Raw genomic sequence first — 19061 nt, 5'->3', positions numbered from 1 at the left:
TGTTAAACAGTAATCAGCAGTGAAGTGGAAAACTGTTCCTTTTTTGTCTGAATTTATTTTCATTTGTGCTGAAAATATTGACACTAAGAAATGCCTACACTAATGTTGAAAGCTAGCTGTACCTGAACTAATGTTGAGCTAGCTAGTCTTAATTGTTATCAGTGACCATATTAGCTATTTAAACTACCTTTGACTATGGGTGTCTGAGGCCTGTGTAGGTCTGCTACTGTACCTGAACTGTCTTTAAAATTAGGTTTCTCAGGTCAGTACAAGTTACACTGAGTTCTGTGTTTTATTATAGATCAGCCGTATAAAAATGCTCAGTTATGTGTCTGGAGTCCTAATAGTGCAAAGAGGATAAATTATTACAAACTATGACAGCAAAACTGACCCACTGGTCTAGACTTCTCTTTAATCTTTCTGTAGATGCCCTATTATATCTTGTGTTTTGTCTTGTATAACAGTAATTATGTTCTCTTATTAAAAAGTTCATAACACAAATGTATAACAAAGAACATGGACATGTGAAAAAAACCACTGAAGCAATGAAAGAGCACTTTTCATGAAAGAGCACTATTTTCATGAAGTGGAAAATCTCTGGTGTTCAGAGATTCCTGCCCAGTATGTAGTATTCCTAAGTAATCTAGTTTTGCTGTGTTGAACTTGAGTTTTGCACAACTATAAATTATGCTGTCAAGTTGAACTCCTGGAAACGCTAGAGATAATATAAGGGTAGAATAAATTAATTGTGCCGTCAAATTCTGGCAGGATGGTTTGAAAATGACATCACATGGACTGCATCTTAAGATACAGGTAACGGTTGTGGTTTTTTTGTTAGCATAAAATTATACTCTAAATTGCTTTGCTTGTTGTATCTTGCATTTTTGTGTAATTGCTGGTGTCTTATTTTCCTCTAGGGCTTGTATTAATTCCAGCAGCAGCACTAGGCCAAATCATAAGTGGCATCTTGATTTCCAAGTGCACAATGGATTGCAAAAGCATAATCAAGTTCATGATAGGCACTTGTTCAGTGGCCCTACTATTAAACACAGTGTTTTTGTATGCTAAATGTGGGAATGAACCTTTCGCAGGTGTCTCTGAAACATATAATGGGTAAATATATTTTAATGCACTCTTGGGTTCGGTGTTAATGTTTAAAATAAATAAGCTATATCACGGAATGCAAAACCTTTAAAAATGTCATATCTTGCTTTGGTGTATGAAACTGAAAGGTTTTATGGAACTCTGAAACTTTGTTCTTGGAATCTTTATATAATAGTTGACTAAGAAAATGTAATGATACATTGCCTGCAAAATGTTCTGAGTGGCATGGTCCCGCTCAAAAAAATCCCAGTTTCTGTAACCATTGTAGGTGTAGTAGCCATGGTATTGACTACAGCTAATTTTGTATCTCTGTAGAAGTAGCATGTCTTTTTAACTAGCTGTTTCGTTAACTAGCTGTTTCATGTTTTGTTAACTAGCTGTTGACAATCTGGGCAGTTTGTTCCTGGAAGGAGTCTGCCACATAAAACAATTTCATGAGAGAGCACTGAGGTGTACTGCAACTTAAACTGATTGCAAATTTTTCCCTAGAACAATGAAGATATTATTGTAGCATCAGGTTCTAGCACATCTAGCCTCCATTTATGAAGGAGGCTTTCTTTTTTCCTGGTAAAATGACTGATAGTGGTAGAAATTTAACGCAAAGGGAGCATAGCTCAGTGACTGAAGTTGAAGAATAATGGGGGGAGTAGCAGTAACTGAAACATAATTCAAAATATTTTTGGCTAATGTGTAGGAAAGAATTCTCTAAACAATATGTATTTTCTGTCCCTTAAACAACAGAATTCTCATTCCAAATGAGAATGCAGTCTATCACTTGCTTTTAGATGTTTTCAGTAATTGTAATAAAAATTCTAGGACGAAAGCTCCTCCTTCTGCTGTGAACAAAGCTTACTTGGGAAACCAGTATGGCAATGGGGAAAAAAAGTTGCGAAAGTGAAAGTAAAAATGAAACAAGATTAAAGATAAATATCTGCAAGGACAAGCATTTTTTAAAGAATGGATTTCTAGGTCTGCTTTTAAAATTTCAACATTGAATGTATGCAGTCAAATAACCTCCATAGGTACTATGTTGTATAAAATGCCCAATCATGCCTTATTAAGGAATTAACTATAAGATTATAATGTTTCAATTCTCATAGTTTTAAGTAGCAGTGTATTTCTGTAGCGGTGTTTAAAAGCAGGAGGAAGACAGCTAGCTGTGCCAAAACTTGTGCTCTCAAGTGGTTGGTTACTCTGTCGTGAATTGACAGAGCCAGAGGCAGCTCCAGCTGTTTGAGGGTCTGCCAAAGAGCCAGATGCTGTTGTGCAAAATAACTCTAGTAGTCTGGTAGCTAGGGACTGCTGGCTGCCATTTGAAAAAATCGTGAGCATGAACAGCAAGCTGTGCAACTGAGTGAATAATTTACAAATTCTTCTTTGTTGTTTTCCCCAAATCCCCCATTTTAGAAAATGGTTTGGTACCACTATCTTGTACAAAAGGAGAATGTGTAGCTTATGGTCCAATGCATAAAAAGACTTGAACTTGACTTAGGGTGGGGAAGAGGATCTTTGTACTTTGCTGCCACAATAGCATGAAGTGCACCATGAAAATGCAGAAGATGGGCTGGGGTTGAGATTGGTTTTGCTACCTCTAATGCACATGCAAGTTGGTAGTACTTCTAGGAAAAAATGATGAACATCTAATCAACAGGCTTATGTAGTTTCCTCACTTGATATTTGTCATGCTTTTTGACTGACTTAAAAATGAATGTATAACAAATAGAATAACACAAGAAAAATCAGGTCTTATTCATGGAGGCAACTAAATGCCCAAATATCATGGAATATCAAGGCTACTCATTTTTCTAGGTCCTTTAATGGAATCATTGACATAAACATACCTGACAAATACTACAAAATTTTCCTAAAAATGCGAAGACCAGCATGAAAGACTAACCACATATTTTTCAGGTCTGTTATGTAGGTAAATGTGAAAACAGTAAAATAGATAACCTTAGGATAATGGGACAGATGTTCAGAAGGCTTGGAGGCAGTAGTGATTGAAGGCAGTCAGGCTTCCAGTTCTCTAACAGAGTAGAAATTTAATGCCATGATACCTTAACCATTCATTTGTATTGCCATTTCCAGAAGGCATACAAAATAAATAAACAAGTTTCATACACTGGTGACTGGGAGGGGGGGGAGAGGGAGGGACAGGGCACGAGGGGAAAAAACTTTAAAGCCCGAGTTACCACTCATTCCAATTCCATCTTTACAACTTGCTGTATCATTGACAGTAGATTCAAAGGCCACTGTTGACATTCTGCACTTAAAACATGGCTCTGCTTCATTGACTGAAAAAAGCTAGCTGTAAGATTACTGTGGACATTCCAGAACTGTGAAAACTAGGATGTAGCCTTTGGTTGCAGAAAGTCTATAGTTGCGTATTGAGCAAAAAAAAGAATCTGTATGTAGCAATTGAATACTGAAGAGGTTGTATAGACAATAGTATGCGAATCTATCCATATTCTATACTACATCTTATGATAATGATCAGCTGCCAAAAGGTACAGCTGAATTGATTTTTTGTCCTAAGTTAAATACAGTTAACTTGTATTTTAATATTTCTGTGTAAGTTCAGCAGTTATGTAGCTTAACTGTTGCTGAAGACCTCTATAGCAATTTGGAATTAACCAATCCTGAAATAAATCTCTCAACTCAATATCCATTATAAAAAGTGTTTCAGTTTTATCTAATCCACTCTTACATGTTGGACTATAGATGTGACCTGCCTCAGAATAATTAGTGGCACTAATATAGTATCAGCTCTGAAACTGCTTTCTGAGGAGGAATAAGCAACTGAAATATGTAGTAGTAGCTTTAAACTTACAAGCTTCTGGAAAAATAGCCAAGTGTCTGACTCTGCTTATGCTATTGCATAAATGCTTCTGAAAAAATACTAGGAGAGTACTCTGCAAGTTTTAACTTGGAAATTGATGCAGATTCATTTTTTGTGGAGATTTTGAAGAAATCCTTCATGGCAAGCATTCTCTTGCTATTGAAAAATAGCCTGCAGGTTGGTGTGTGTGTGGGGGAAAGCTTTTTGTAAGTTTAGTACCAGAATCACATGGGTATAGGATCACTGAGTTTATATGATAATAAACAAAGTATATTGTATGTAGCAACTCTGTTTATTACTAAATTAGGGTGTAAGCAGAACTAGTGTGGTTTACTCCATCTGTTTAACACTCCAAGGAATTATTTTAGCCAAATTCTTTTGCGTAAAATTTCCTTGAAAAGTTGCAGGAACAAAAATGCAGTGACTATTTCTGTAGTTCTGTTCATTCCCACAAGTCTCTGGAACTCCTTGTTTTACTGGGAAAGAATACCCAACCTGTAGAGCTTTTAAAGACCATTTAACGGCCTCATCTGCTAGGCTTCTTTAGAAAAGTGATGCTAGAACAAGAAGTTTCATGCCATATAGAAACTATGTACACTAAACTGTTCTAGTATTTTTCTCTGACCATCCATAACTAAAGGTTCAGTCTTTCTCTGTAGGTCAGGGAAGAGAGACATTTTCTGCACATGTTAACAGGACAAATGTTGCCCCTGAATTGATTAACAATACTTCTAGGCTTGACATGCCTCACAGGCTAACAAGGTGCTATATGAGCAAACCTGTGATTAGTGAATTTGCTTGTGTTTCACTGTAGTGCATTAAACTAGAGCAAACTAACTTTGATTCTCTATGTAGGAAGAATGAAATAATTAGTAACTTAGTAGAATTTAACTGTACTACAACCAAATGAAGGATATAGGTAGTTATGATGTCCCTAATACTCCATGTGCAGTTTGAATTCTATGTAAGTTATCAGCTTAATGCCTAAATATATTATTTCTCCTCTTAGTATTTGTGACAATCTTAAATTCTCTTGAAGAAACTGGCCTTTTAGATAGTGAATCTGAAACTTTCAGTTTACAGTACAATACTTAAACTACTGGCAGTGTCACTATCCTGGTTTCAGCTGACTGAATTCTTTACCTGTGAAGCTTCTTAACTTATTAATCCATTACTATTAAAAAATCAAAGGGTGGTTTTATTCTCTCCAGTATATCTTAAGGTACCCCTGCATCCCAAAATAATTTTTCATACTAATAATATAGTGGGACTACTTCAAATACAACCATACTATGGCCTAGACTGGAAGTAAATGCCTAAATCGAGAGTAGTTATTGTAAGCAAGAGTTTAATTTACCTCTGTTCTTCATTAGTTATCCCCTGAACAGCCAGAGAAACACTTTAAGATCCTTTTGTGTATGATAAGACTTTGTATGTCATGGCACTCTGTATTTAGCATCTTAGTGCTGGAACAATCTATATGTCTTCATAGCAGTGTTAAAAATAGTAAAAATGCAGGGTTTGCAACTGGATTTTAATCCAAAACAGGGAAAAAAAAAACCTTGGAATATGATCAGTAGAATAAACAGCACCAAATGCTGCTTTTAATCATGTTCCTTTTTTTCTTAAAACTGTAAATTGAACAAATTCAAATGTAGAATTGTGTGGGAGGGAGGAGATGATATAAGAAAGGAAGTGTGTTGAGACACAAAATTTAGTAATCTGTTTTGTGAATGCAAATTGGAAGAGTAATCTATGGAAGAAATTATAGCACAAAAATAACTAGGTATAGACTAAATGGAAATTCCCTCTAGAATTGTAACTACTAAGAAAATTGCTTATTTTCAAAAAATTAAGTCCATAAATCACCTGAATTGAATATTGATATTTATTGTCCTATAAATACTGCATTACTTATTTACATATCTGGTATTTTTAAATTAAAAGCCTATTAACTTTTACCTTTCAGAACAGGCATGCTACATAACTTAACAGCGCCATGCAATGCTAACTGCGGATGTTTGCGCTTTATGTACTACCCAGTTTGCGGCAGAGATGAAATCCAGTACTTTTCTCCCTGTTTTGCAGGATGTTCATCATATCTTTTCAACAACAAGAAAAAGGTACTCCATGCTACAAGGATAGCTGACATAGTCTGTTCTGGTTTCCTCCAAAATGTATTCTATATCAAAAGCATTCTTACCTGAGTATGACAGGAAATCACAGTGTTTCTGAATTTACGTGATAGTTACTAGAAGAAAAATAGGTGTGGATTGGAAACAAATGTCTAAGTAGGATTAATGTTGGTATATGTCAAAGTCTGATACTCTCGGACCAAGTGCTTTTACATATTCCACTTGTGGAGGGTGTAATGTTTAATATAAAATTTACTTACTTGATGACAGTTGATGTTATGAAGGATTTCTGACTTACAGTGATACAAAATATACTGAAAACACAATACAAATGTAAGCTATACTTACCGAGATAAAGCAATTGCATTACACAATTCAGTCACAATACTAATGTGATTCCCACTATTGGTCTCTATAACATGCTCACTGTCACAATGCTGGGCCTCCCCAGTTGTTGGGAAGGCATATGTGGTGTGAAGCACGCACAAGCCCATTGCTCTCTTAAAAATTCTTCTGCTAGTTGTCTGGCTTCTTATTGTCTGTGGTGAACTCAGCCACACTCCCTCCCCAACGCTGATCTGGCTGACTTAGGGAGACATTCACATTCTCTTAATGAATGAGGGAGAAACACACCACCACTTGATCCACTCCACTGTCACAGCTGTTTTTTACATAGCTTTCTATGGAACAGCTGTGGTTACTCACAGCCTGCATTGTTCTGTGAGCTTCATGGGCATATCTCCCTTTCCCATCTTCTCTGAGCCTTCTTCCATCGTAGGGGTTTATTGTTCAGTCTTCTTCATTTCTACTAAACTTTCTAATGCTGAAAATACATTAAACCTGAACATACTTTAGAGTTGACAACGAGAAAAGTAGAAAGCAGCAACTGCCTTGACATTAAACTACAGTTCTTATCTAGATCTTATAAGCATAATGTAATGATTATTGTATGCACGGCAGCCTGCTTCTCTGAGTTTCCAAACCTTGAATGTTAGTTGCCCCTGATGCAGGAATGGTGTGCCATGAAAGTGGCTAGTTATTATCAAGAAAGACTTTCTGTGCTTATCTCTACTAGAACAACAAACTCTTGAGCAGGAATGTAGGAGGAGTGTAGAAAGATCCTAAAGGTAGGCAAGCTCAACCAGAGGGTGCCTCTGGGGACTTCTTATATCAGGACAGAACAATGGTAAATGAGAGGAGGTGTTATATAGAAGAAAATGTAGAAGACTTCTTGTGGTGAAAACTTCACATGTCACTGATACATTTCCCTTTGAAAACAAACTTTGGTGGATTTAAATGAAGAGCTTAAGGAATTAGTGTCACAAGTAGCTGTGGATCTAAAGAACGAACCCAGTTCAAGTAACAGTTTTTAATAGTCAAGATAGTTAAAGTTCTTCAGAGTATAACGTTTGAATTGTACAGAAATAATCAGCAGTCTTGGTTAATAAACTAGGTAACAGTTAACATTAGCTTATTTCAGTATTGGAAAAAGGACTTTTGAGAATGATGTAAGATATCTTCTGCTGTAAGGGAACTGCAGCTTTTGGCTGCCCTTTGTTCAGAAGTTCTGCTTTCCAAATTAAACCACTCTTATATGGGGAAAGAGAAAAGGGACATTTTGTCCCTTCGTCCAACCCTTCATACCCTCCATGGTGTTTTTTCACCATTTTCAAATAGGTGATTTGCTTAAAAATGATGTATTTTTCAAAACTTTTTATATCAAATTTTGGATATAAAAAATTTTGTTTTGAACACTGTAGCTTGCCCTTTTTTAATTGTATGCAGTAACTGGTGTTGTTTTCATTGATTTGTAATAAGATTTGAGTGCAAAAAGTTGGCATTTCAAAGCTTCCTCTGTTGATGGCTTTGTATAGTATTATGTACTGCAACTGGTTGTGCCTCTAACTCATAAAAAATTGCTGCTCACAAAATGGAGACTATCACTATCTTTTTAGATCTCAAAACCAAAAATCACTTTTGCTCTGGTGAGCTGGATCAGTCAAGTTCTGCTGAACCAGTTTTAAAAATGAGGGTTACAGTGTCATATGATCATCAGGAAATGGACTGTTTCCCATAGTGTACAGTCAGGGTTTATTCTTGTATTCAGTGTGATGCAGACCCAATGAACATCTGCCATATTAGTGTCATTCTTAGAGCTAAATTTTTGTTTTATTTGTAGGCTTACTACAACTGTTCCTGTATTGGGAAACCAAAAAGAGAAAATGGTTCGGAAGACTTTATCTATGAAGCTATTGCCGGGAAATGTCCAACACAATGCAAAGTTTTACCTTTATTCCTGACTTTCTTCTTTTTTACTGTTGTTTTTACATTTATGGCTGTTACTCCAACAACTGTGGCCATTCTCAGGTATGTTTTTTGGCTGAGAAATAGGTGATTCTTTTGAAAACTCATATCAGTGATTTGTTTTGCTTTGGAATGGACTTAAACTCATGTGCAAAGGATTTCCTGTTATAGTACTTTGTGTGGTAAGCAGGGGTTATTTGAACCAGATGACAGTCATACCAGTGCTCACTATCTCTGTAACTAAATTTAGTTAGTAGATACTGTTTGAAAAAAAAAAAAAAAAACCAAACAAACAATCAAACAAAAAACTCCTACTTGTAGCAAACCCCCTCTTTTATGGGAGCACTCACGACTGTTTTAGTCAAAGCAAGAAGGAATAAAAGTGCTTTGTGCTTGGATGAAGAAAATACTCAACTAGCCTTGTGTATTGGTAATGGCAGCATTTCAAATTGTACCAAGAAAGGAACAAAATAGCAGTTGGTCTCATTCTCAACCTTTGATTCCTGTCTCATTTCAGAGTTCTGACTTGGAAAATTTTAGTCTGTCAAGAACCGTAGACTACCTTTTGTATACTGATACTAATACTGATGTTGTATGTGTGGTAGTTGTTCATATAAACTATGACAATGTATATGTGGCTGTTAACCAGTAGTTTGACAGTCTTTCAAATGCATGAAAGCTAAATACTTTTTTCTTTGATACATGGTCCTTATTCTGAAAGTAGAGCTGTTTCACTTTATGTTGAAATCTGCCTTGTACCTCTAATACTTCTGGAGAAAATACTCATGATGCATAGGTATACATGCACTATAAACCTGATGTTCAGGGAGGGTGTGGTTAGATGTTCTAGGCATGGGGTTGGGGAGATGGATGATAGGCTGTAACAGTGCTTTGTAGTAGCCAACTGTTCAGGGTTAGTGTAAATCTGGAATTAACAGCTTGTCATATTAGTGTGGGAGCAGAATAATGTGAAGTGTTGCATTATCTTCAAAACTGAACTGACATAGCTTTATTTAGATAATTATAAGCAATAACACTTGGAATTTTGAATCCTTGTACACTTCAATTGAAATGGTGAGAGAATTTTTGTGGAAGAGAGGATGGTAGAGCAGTTTAAATGTGCAAAACCTAATTTAAATAGCTAGATGTGAGGTTAAGTTCCTACGGTATATTGAATACTGAGACGTTTTCAGTGGGCCTATTTTGTGCAACTTCAAGTGTAAACCCATGTGTTCATGACAGTGTTCTAGTGGTAGAAATAACCACTCGCACTATGCAAAACTAATTTCTCCTTCTTCTGCTTGCCTTTGTGGGTAAGGGGATCCTAGCAGTGACTGCTGATAATTTTTCATCTTCAACGTTTTTCTATGGCCAATCCTCAGACATGCTTCAGAATGAGTAACTCCCTTTTTAGCACTGATAGTGCTTCAATGATACAGAAAGAAAGAAAACAGTGCTGAAACTAAATTGTATAAATTAAATTAGGTTGTATTTAATCTTTATGGTAGTATCTTTAAGACACTGTCAAGATAAAATGTCTGTTGCTGGAGAAATACCTGAAAGAAATGGGTAGGAGGTAAGGAGGTCAAATCTGCTAGTTATTAAATCAATATACCGATTTGTATAGTATAGGCCAGAACTGATTAATTTTAAGGTCAGGTGACTATATGAAAAGGTTATGGGAAATACAACACCTTGTGCTGTGCTGAAGCCGAATCTTAATTCATGTATTGCCTCTTTGGGAAGAGTAGCTCAGGATTGCATCCCAGCACTGTCCTTAAATCCCTGGTTGTTCTGTGGAAAAAGTGTTCAATGGGTATCAGGGTGCTGCTGGTAAGCTAGCTTTTTCCTTACACTGTTTTGTTAAACTAGCTCAATCTAAAATTCCTTGATGAGCTATTGGACTTGTCTTTATCTTTTATCAAAACATCTCTTGAAGTTGTTTCATTACTTGTTCTGCACACTGGATTTCTAAAACTCTCTGCAATTAACAGGTTAAAACAATATATTAAGGCAAACATATTCACTGAGGGACAAAGCAGAGAAATGGAGCAGTTAAAACTTGTTTACCAAGCCTTAAATTGCAAATCTTGTTTACAGGTGTGTGCCAGATAAACAACGCTCATTTGCTCTTGGAGTACAGTCAGTGTTTCTACGACTACTGGGTATGACTTTCTTGTTGAAACACTTGCCCCTAAGTAATCTACTCATTTGATGTTTTTCTAGACTTAAAAAATAATGCATTTAGAAACTTTCAGAGGAGCTTGAGGCCACTTGTTATAAGGCAGATGCCATCTGGATTCAAGTTCCTCTTTAAATAGTGCATGTGTACTCATTTTAGCTATTCTTGTTCTTATTGGCATGAACAAAATACAGGTAACTGTCATTCTTTCAGCAAAAGGCACCTCTGTCACTTTCCCCAGAAGGAGGCCTATTCTGAAAGTTAAGAAACGGTGATGTAATAGAAACCAGCTTCACGTAGTTAATATCTCAAGTTCCAGAAGATATCTACAGCAGAGTCTTAAATCTTGATGTCACTGTGGAGCAGAGGATAGGAGAATTCTTCAGCCACAGTCAGTACAGACAGTAGAAAGGCAGCAACTAGCAGCGTTACTACCAACAAAATACTTAGCCGTAGACTTGAGGCATCACACAGGGGTCCTGTGTGACAGGAGAGCTGCTGCATGTGAGCTCAAGAACAGTTTAGGCCTTGAGTAGGTTAGGCAGACATGCAGTGGTGTACCAAAGGGTTCATTATAAAATTGGTTATACCTGGATGCAAAACACTTGGGCTTTATAAAGCACTGTTGTAACAAATATCATGCAAATCTAATAAATTTTGCACTGGAATAATTTAAACACTACTCATTTTACATGAAATTTTTCTTAGAAGCTTTGCTACGTCTGAGGGATAGAAAAAATACATAGTTGAACTTATTAACAGAATATTTTAGTTCTCGGCATTTGGTACAGGGTATATGCAGTGTATACCATCTGAGAAAAGGGACGACTTTTCTTTCAGTTGAACTCCTGCTTCCTTGATTAGTTGATTTTCCTCCTCAGTTTATATCCCATTTTTCTTTTCCAATGAAAACCAAGGAAGTTATGAGAAGCTCAAGACTTTGAACAAACGTCTTACTTGATAAAGTGAGAGCTATATAAAGAATTAGGTGACACTGTGTACATCCTACCTATTAATTGAGAGGAATGGAAGAGGCACACTTGCTATGTAATGTGATTTTGATTAAAATATTATGTTTAGTGTGTGTCTCTCTCCCATTTTATCTTCCCCTCCAGCCTGACATTTCACTGTATGCATCAAGTAACTCAAACATTTTAACATGTTACTGTGGTTTTTAGGTACTATTCCCGGACCAATTTTGTTTGGTGTTGCTATAGACAACAGTTGTGCTCTGTGGGATATTGATGAATGTAAAACTAAAGGAGCCTGTTGGGTTTATGACAATGAAAGAATGGCTTATCTGCTGATGGGCATAAGTAAGTGACTTCTTAATGTTCATGTACAAGGTAATAGATACACTGACCTTGACTGCTAGATGGGAATTACTTTAAAAGAGAACCTTAAACTTTTATTTTTAGCAGCAGTGTTTTGGTTTTTTTTAAAAACTTTTTTTTTCATAAATAATGAAAAGCAAAATATCATGGAAGGAGCAGGACCACATTAGTGCTCTTAAAAAATGACTTAGAAAACTTTTTTTTACTAACAATAATAGAAAATATTTTTACTCTTCAGTCTTTCTTCATTGTCACACTTTATTTACTGAATTTTAAGGGACTGGCACACATTTGTCTTACCTGGCTTGGTCTGTTGGCAGCTTAATGTCTGAGGAACTTTCTTCCTCTTATCATATTCCAGTTCTTTTCCCTAAACTAATATTGAGATCTTGAAAATATCTGTGAATGCTAGTCAGAAATTTTACCAACTTGTTTAGCAATCTGTTCCCTTCAAGTGTGTGCCAGTTGTATGTCGGGGGAGTAAAAGCAGGCTGAGTTTACATCTGTGGTAACTGCTGTTATCCTGTCTTCTAGCAACTGTGATAGTTGCAGTGCATAAACTTAACTGCTAACATCTAATCTTGAGACTGAAAAAGCAGGAGTCACAACTTCAGATTTCAGTATCTCAGGCATATTTGTGATAAAATGCAACCGCATTAAAATGGCTCCTTGCAGCCCCAAGTTGCACAAACACCACTATGTACCAGTGAAGAGTAAATGAAACATCCTTTTAAGTTGGCTGAGGAGAGAATACTTAACAAGTTTGTACGTGGGGAGCTTTAGTTTATGGCAAAGAGAATATTAATGCAATTAAGAACAGTACTGAAACAAGAAATAAGGAAGACTTGCACTGCAGGCTAGAATGGGGTGAAGAAATACAGAGCTGAAGTAATGGCAATAGCTGCTGCAAGCAAGAACTGCAGGCAGATGAGGGGTCTGAAGTCAGTTGGTAAGACTGCCTTTACTTGCCCTTTGCAGTTCATGTAAAATACATTGAAATTCACAGCATTTGTTTAAAAGTCTTCTGGTGTAATTCACCGTGTGAAACTTTGTAAATGACTGAAATGCTCTTGACTATTGAAGGTGACTGCAACAAGCACTCTTCTGTTCTTTGTGTTTAGGTGCTGCTTGCAAAATCATCACGATCATCTTTGTTGTCATGGCAGTATATTTGTATAAGCCTCCACCAGCAAGTGCAGCCATGTCACAAAAGGATTCAGAAATGGTATCTTCTATACACACATAAATCTTGAGCATACTGGGGGCTTTTGAAAGAGCCAATAAGGATAAGCACTGTTATGACACTTGTACCAAAGTTCTTGTACACCATTACCTAAATATAAAAGATCATATTCAATTCTTGAACAATTTAAAATATTTGTGTGTGTAGTGTTTTCCAACTTGCTAAACATACTTTTTAGTAATCCATTTTGTATATCCAAATGCATGACACTTAAATTTGCAGACTAATTTTAATTGTCTATTTAGAACTTAAGTGTAACAAGGTGGAATACTCCGATCAAAAAAAAAAAATGAGCTGAACTGGGCTGACTGTGAGCCTCGTTTCCCCTGCTTAAAGTAATTCTGAAGTGAAACTGTAGTGGGAGAAAACAATTAACTTAGTATATTAAAGGGAACTGTGGATGTTTAAAATTGACTTATTTTAATGTGCACACAATCTGGGCTAGTGCCTTATTTGGGGATTTTGACTGTAGATACACTTGGGAATGTGCAAACATGGACATGTTTTAAAAATTATTTTTACATGTTATCTTAATGGTGTAAGTTCACTTTTTAGTATTTGTAGAAAAATATAAATAGTTATTACAGGATAGCTGGGTTTGTAACAGCAAAATATTTGTTAAATTAAGTGCCTGAGTTTCTATCTGGAATCTGTAGAGAAAGTGGCTCTCTAGTTGCTTTCTTTAAGCATTGTTAACATTTTTCTATAAAACTTGAAAATAAAACTATTTTCTTACTACTTCTGTGTATGCTATGTCATTTTGAAGTGACTGAGTTCTAGACTTCTCAACTTCAAAAAACCACGATGCTGAAAGCTAGTGAAGAATATGTACACAAGCATCAAAAGTATAAAAATACAGCTTCAGTTGTTCCTTTTGACTTATACGCTGCATGCTATTAAAACCGTATTTGTATAGCACAACAGATGTGCTATAGAAATTAACCACTCTTACCAGATATTGAGATATATTTGCCTGCTACTGAAATATTCAATATTGACTGGAAATTTTTAATAAGCAAGATGTCTTCTGCACTTGCTTTACTTAATGTAAACTTCCTTTCTGTTGCATTGGCTATGCCTGTCACTCTTCTGTAGTCACGTGTGCCTTTTTCATCTGGTTACATGGACTCTACGCATTGACTCTACCAAGATTTTTAAACAAGTGCTGCAGCAGAGGATTATGGGATATGGGTCACGTCTCATCTAATTCTTTAAATGCAGCTGTTAAACTAGGTAGAGGTTAAATATACAACTCAGGAAGAGGATCCTCTATAACTATTTAGAAAGAACTATTCAGGAAATGAAGCAAAATAGACTATACCTCCTGAAAGCACAAGACTTCACAGCTGTTCCAGTGGAGAAGGGAAGAGGCAGGATACAGCAATTTATGAATTATAAATTTATGCTTGTGCTATTTTATGAAAATTATGAATTTGTGCTTGTACTATTTATCTGAATGTCTCCTGGTAACATAGGTTCCTGATAAATGGGTTCATAGCAAGATGGGTAACTTCCCTTGAAAGAACTAAACGCTTATCTTCCATAAAGTTTGGGAATATGGTCTAAAACTCTGAATTCAGTTTCCAGCTCTAGCATGGATTGTGTAGGGTATAGCAAATCACTTAATCATAGTAAAGACATGCGGCCTGGTAGCTGAACTGGTAAATGTGCCTCTCTTGTTTTGTCCTAGGCTGTGGGATCATAGTTTACAGTTGCTGCTGCTTAACAGGATTGCGCAGATTACAGAACTTGTGAGGCAGAGCAACAGGAGCTTCCTCTCCTGAGGAAGTTATCAGCGCTCTTAGTTGCACTGGAGTGGTTATTTGGATGGAGGAGGAAGGAAGTATTGCCAGGGTGTAAAATTACTGTTAATGCTAAAGGATGTTGCAATTTATAATCTAGCCTATGACTTGTTAAAGATTACCATTGTTACTTTAGGAGGAGCAGCACAATGATTAGAAAAGAGACCAAATATTTAGAACTGAGTAACTTTACCCATTTACCTCGTGTCATTGAAGTGTTACGTTGATACAGCAATAGATAGTGGAGGGCAGTAGGTATTGTGTCAAGGGTTTTACTGAGTAAAGGTAAACGTCACAGACAAGCTGAACAAGTGTGTATTAAGTATTTGGACAGGGAGGGTGAATTAAAAACTGCCCAAATGACTGGGCCCAGAGGATCAAAGCACAAAGTCCAGTTTGAGTCAAGTCACTAGTGCTGTACCTCATAGATTGATATTGGGGCCAATCCAGTCCTAGTCCACCTTCTTTGTTAATGATCTGAATGATGGGATAGATTGTGCTCTGGAGGAGTGGCTGGTAGAAGAGATAGTTTTGCTGCTACCCAGAGGGACCTTGACCAGATGGAGAAATGGGCAAAAGGGAACCTTATGAAGTTCAAGGGGAAGTGAAAAGACCTGCACCCAGGGACATATAACCCCAGGCACCGGTAAAATGCGGGGGGCCACCCAACGGGAAAGCAGCTCCCCAGAGAAGGTCCTTGGTTTCACAGTGGACAAGCTGACCGTGAAGTTCCCTCCGAACACAATTTTTTTTTTTTTTTTTTTTTTAACACTGAAGCTGGCCAAACTGTGGAAGAGATTGACTGAGGAGTTGTGGAGTCACCATTCTTGAAGGTGTTGAAACTTGACATGATCCTGAACAATCTATTCTGGCTGAGCTTCCTCGAGCAGGAGGGTTGGACTAGATGATCTCAAGCGGTCCCTTCCAATGTAAATGGTTCTGTGTTTCTGTGAGATGCTCCTCAATATGGCCTTTGTCCAATTCACCGTATGATGTGTAACTTCTCTAAGGATTCTTGCAAGGGAAGCCCTGTGTATTCGTGTGCGGTGTCTTTTGGTTTCTTTTTTGGGTTTTGTTTTTGGATATTTTTTCAATATCAGTTAGTATCTCATGTTAAACAACTTCTAGCAACTAATACTCTGTGCATGTCTCACTGGGTGATATTAGCATGAAAAATGCTAACCATGATAAGCATTTCAGACAGCGGTTGACAGTCTTCTGTGAACTACTGTTTGGACTGCTAAATTCAAGGACTTGTATCTTTGAGGTCGTATTAACTACTACAGATTTGAGATTTAAGAAGAATCTTGAGTATTGTCCAAAACAAAGATGATTTAAAACTTTTCGAAAGTTGCATCTTCTAACTAGCATGATTATTTTTAGAAACAAATCCTAGTGCAAATGAGGCTGTCCAACTAAACGCTGTAGTTGAGTATAAGTTTTCATTCATGATCCAGAAGTAAGCTTCTAAACCTAAGTATATTTCTCTGTATGGCTAGCACAAATGAAGTCTCCAAAACTTTATTGGAGCCTCTGATTGCTAAATCTGTAGGATTCCAGGAGCCTTAACAAGGGAGTGACAGGAATTAGCTATTACAGTTGAGACTAAAGTTCTCATCTAAACATTCTTTGTTGTTTTGTATTCTTTTATCTCAAAAATCAAGACTGCATATCTCTCTGTTGTGTAGAGGAAGAATGATGATAAAGTAATCTGAAGCTCTGTTCAGAGAGTGGAAGCTGGAGCCCCTGTTAAAATAAGCTAATTTTTTGTATTGGAGCACTTCTCTAAAGCGAATAGCTTAATGCCAAAATTCACTGCGATGGCAAGAGAACATTCTTCCTGGCTTCATGAATACTGAGAAAGGGGAAAATCTGCATTCTATTTTGCATGTGGCTACCATACATATCATTACTTAGAAGTCTGAAGTATTTTGTATATGTACCTTGCCTTGCAGAGTTTCTTTGCACATGATTAGAGGTGTCTGAACAAAATGATCTGAAATGGGTTGGTTGTAAACAGAGCAGACCCTGGCATGTCTACTGATATATTATGGACAGAAACATGGGAACCTTAGGATTGCTGCAGAATGTTTTTTGGTTGTGTGGGTTTGGTATTTTATTTTATTTTTTTTTTTGCCAGCAGATGGCTCTGTTTCTGCTAATAAGTCAGTTTGGTTTTTTTTTTCAGACATGATGGGTCTTTAGAGTGCAGAACAGAAAATATGCAGCTTTTGCAAAGATATTCTGTTAATGGAAGTGTGACTGGTGTTTGTCTGCTTGATTTCTGTTTTTGCAGTGGCAGTGAGTTTATTCTTGTGTTTCTTTTTCCCTAGAGACAGAAATCCCCAGGCAACAACATCAGTGTTAGATTAGAGAAGATTTACAAAATTACAGAGGGAGCCAGTTAATTTTATATCTCAGTAATAAATGATGCAAAAAAGCTGGAATACATTATTTTTGTGCTGCTCTCATGACAAATATACCTAGAAGAGTGAATCTGCTATACAGAGGACTGAATTTGGCCTGCCTAGTCCTGTGTACGCGTTTCAAAATCTGTGTGAGTGCCGGTAACTGGTTATAAAACACCCAGTCCTCTCCAGTCTACAGAATACCTTAGTAAATGCACAAAATGGGAGCCCCAGGGGCATGTATAAAGTTTTTTCACATCATTATTAATCTTTAAACATTCTTATTGAATATGTGAATTTTTAGCATGAATTGGGGCTCTTGAGCAGAGGTCAAATATAAACACGAAAATAAAATCCAAGCAGAGTTTGGATGTCATCATTCCTTCCAAATTATTCAGGAACTTCTAATAATGGCTGGGCTAACTTGACATCTGTTTTTCCCCTAGTATTTTGCTTGGAGGTTGTCTTTAAAGGAGCAAAGTGAGGAAATATTCAACTTGTTTGGAAATAAAAACAAAATAATGAAGTAGACTCAGTTGGTCTGAAGACAGTGAAGGTTTTGCTATTTATTTAAAGGGAATGAAAGTGCTTAGAAAAATTGCAAGATATTTTTTTAATATTTGATGCACTTGCCATATATGCAGCTGGAGGAAGATGGTGTTACAAAATTGAAAGGATTTGGTAGCCTATAAACCTTTAAGAAATGACTGAGCTATGACAAATGCAAGCTGGAGAGAGAAAATTAGTGCTTTTCAGAATGTTTTTTCCTACCTAGTCATCTTTTAAAAATCTCTCACTTGTCATGTTTTAATTGGCTAGATGTAGAGAGTGGTTTCATAGATCAGGAAAAGCCTGCCAATTAATGCAAATCCACATCTCCACCTTTGTGCTTTGCTTTTCTCAGGCATCTGTTGCCATTCTTTCGAATGGCAAACTGTCAGGCTACAGATAATGGAGGCTCCAAAACACTGAAGTAATTACCTGCAATAAGTGAACTGAAGCAGTTCCAGCAAGATATTGGCAAATAAACATGCTAAAACAGCTGTAACAGGAGGCATGAAATGAGACAAAAGAAATGAGGGCTGAAAATGTGACACATGGAAGGAAATTCATACAGGAAATGGAAAAGATTACATTGCTGTTGTATTTCATTTTGGTCAAGGTGAACGACCTTCAACTGAAATGCTTTGTAAATCAGATATTTGGGCCTATGGGAAGACAAGGACATACAGTAGTTGATTGTGTAGGGGCATAACCTCCTGGAAACAGCTCAGGTACTGTGTCCACATTACAATATGTGGTAGGATATCTAGGAAAAAAAATGATACATTATATGCAATTTAAAGACATTTAGCTTTCTGGTGCTGTAAAAACGATTTAACCTCTTGTAAGGTTGTGTCTTCCATGTACATGTGCTAGTCTAATTTTTGTGATTTTTGCTTACCAGCTAATATGCCCATGTTTCCTTTCCAGCTAGCTGGGTTTGATTTTTCAACAAAATCCTTTTAAACATGGCTCTGCTTTTCTTTGGGTATCCCATCATTTGAAACAACACTGTGATGAGGAATCTCTTTGACTTCCTAATAATACAAGACAAATGTGACCTATTCTTGTCAGTCCCCTTCTTGGTTAAGATTTGTTCTGTGTCCTCCTTGAGAATTTTCTGGCTAAGGGTGAATCTGTACAAAATTTGACAGACACAGAAGGTAC

The 19061-nt window shown here is 36.7% G+C and overlaps 1 protein-coding gene across 1 annotated transcript in view; it reads left to right on the top strand.

Moving 5' to 3' along the window:
- Positions 1-13144, top strand: part of LOC141477398 (solute carrier organic anion transporter family member 4C1-like) — a 31794-nt gene extending 18650 nt beyond the window's left edge. The window contains exons 8-13 of the mRNA XM_074166563.1: positions 918-1113; positions 5913-6066; positions 8258-8445; positions 10483-10547; positions 11743-11880; positions 13020-13144. Coding sequence (XP_074022664.1) covers positions 918-1113; positions 5913-6066; positions 8258-8445; positions 10483-10547; positions 11743-11880; positions 13020-13144 — 866 coding nt within the window. The remainder of the gene's footprint in view (positions 1-917; positions 1114-5912; positions 6067-8257; positions 8446-10482; positions 10548-11742; positions 11881-13019) is intronic.
- Positions 13145-19061: the final 5917 nt, after the last annotated feature.

The sequence above is a fragment of the Numenius arquata genome, chromosome Z (assembly GCF_964106895.1).
Source record: "Numenius arquata chromosome Z, bNumArq3.hap1.1, whole genome shotgun sequence".
NCBI lineage: Eukaryota > Metazoa > Chordata > Aves > Charadriiformes > Scolopacidae > Numenius > Numenius arquata.
Note: the sequence above shows the minus strand (reverse complement) of the source record. Positions and strands in the feature narration are given on the sequence as shown.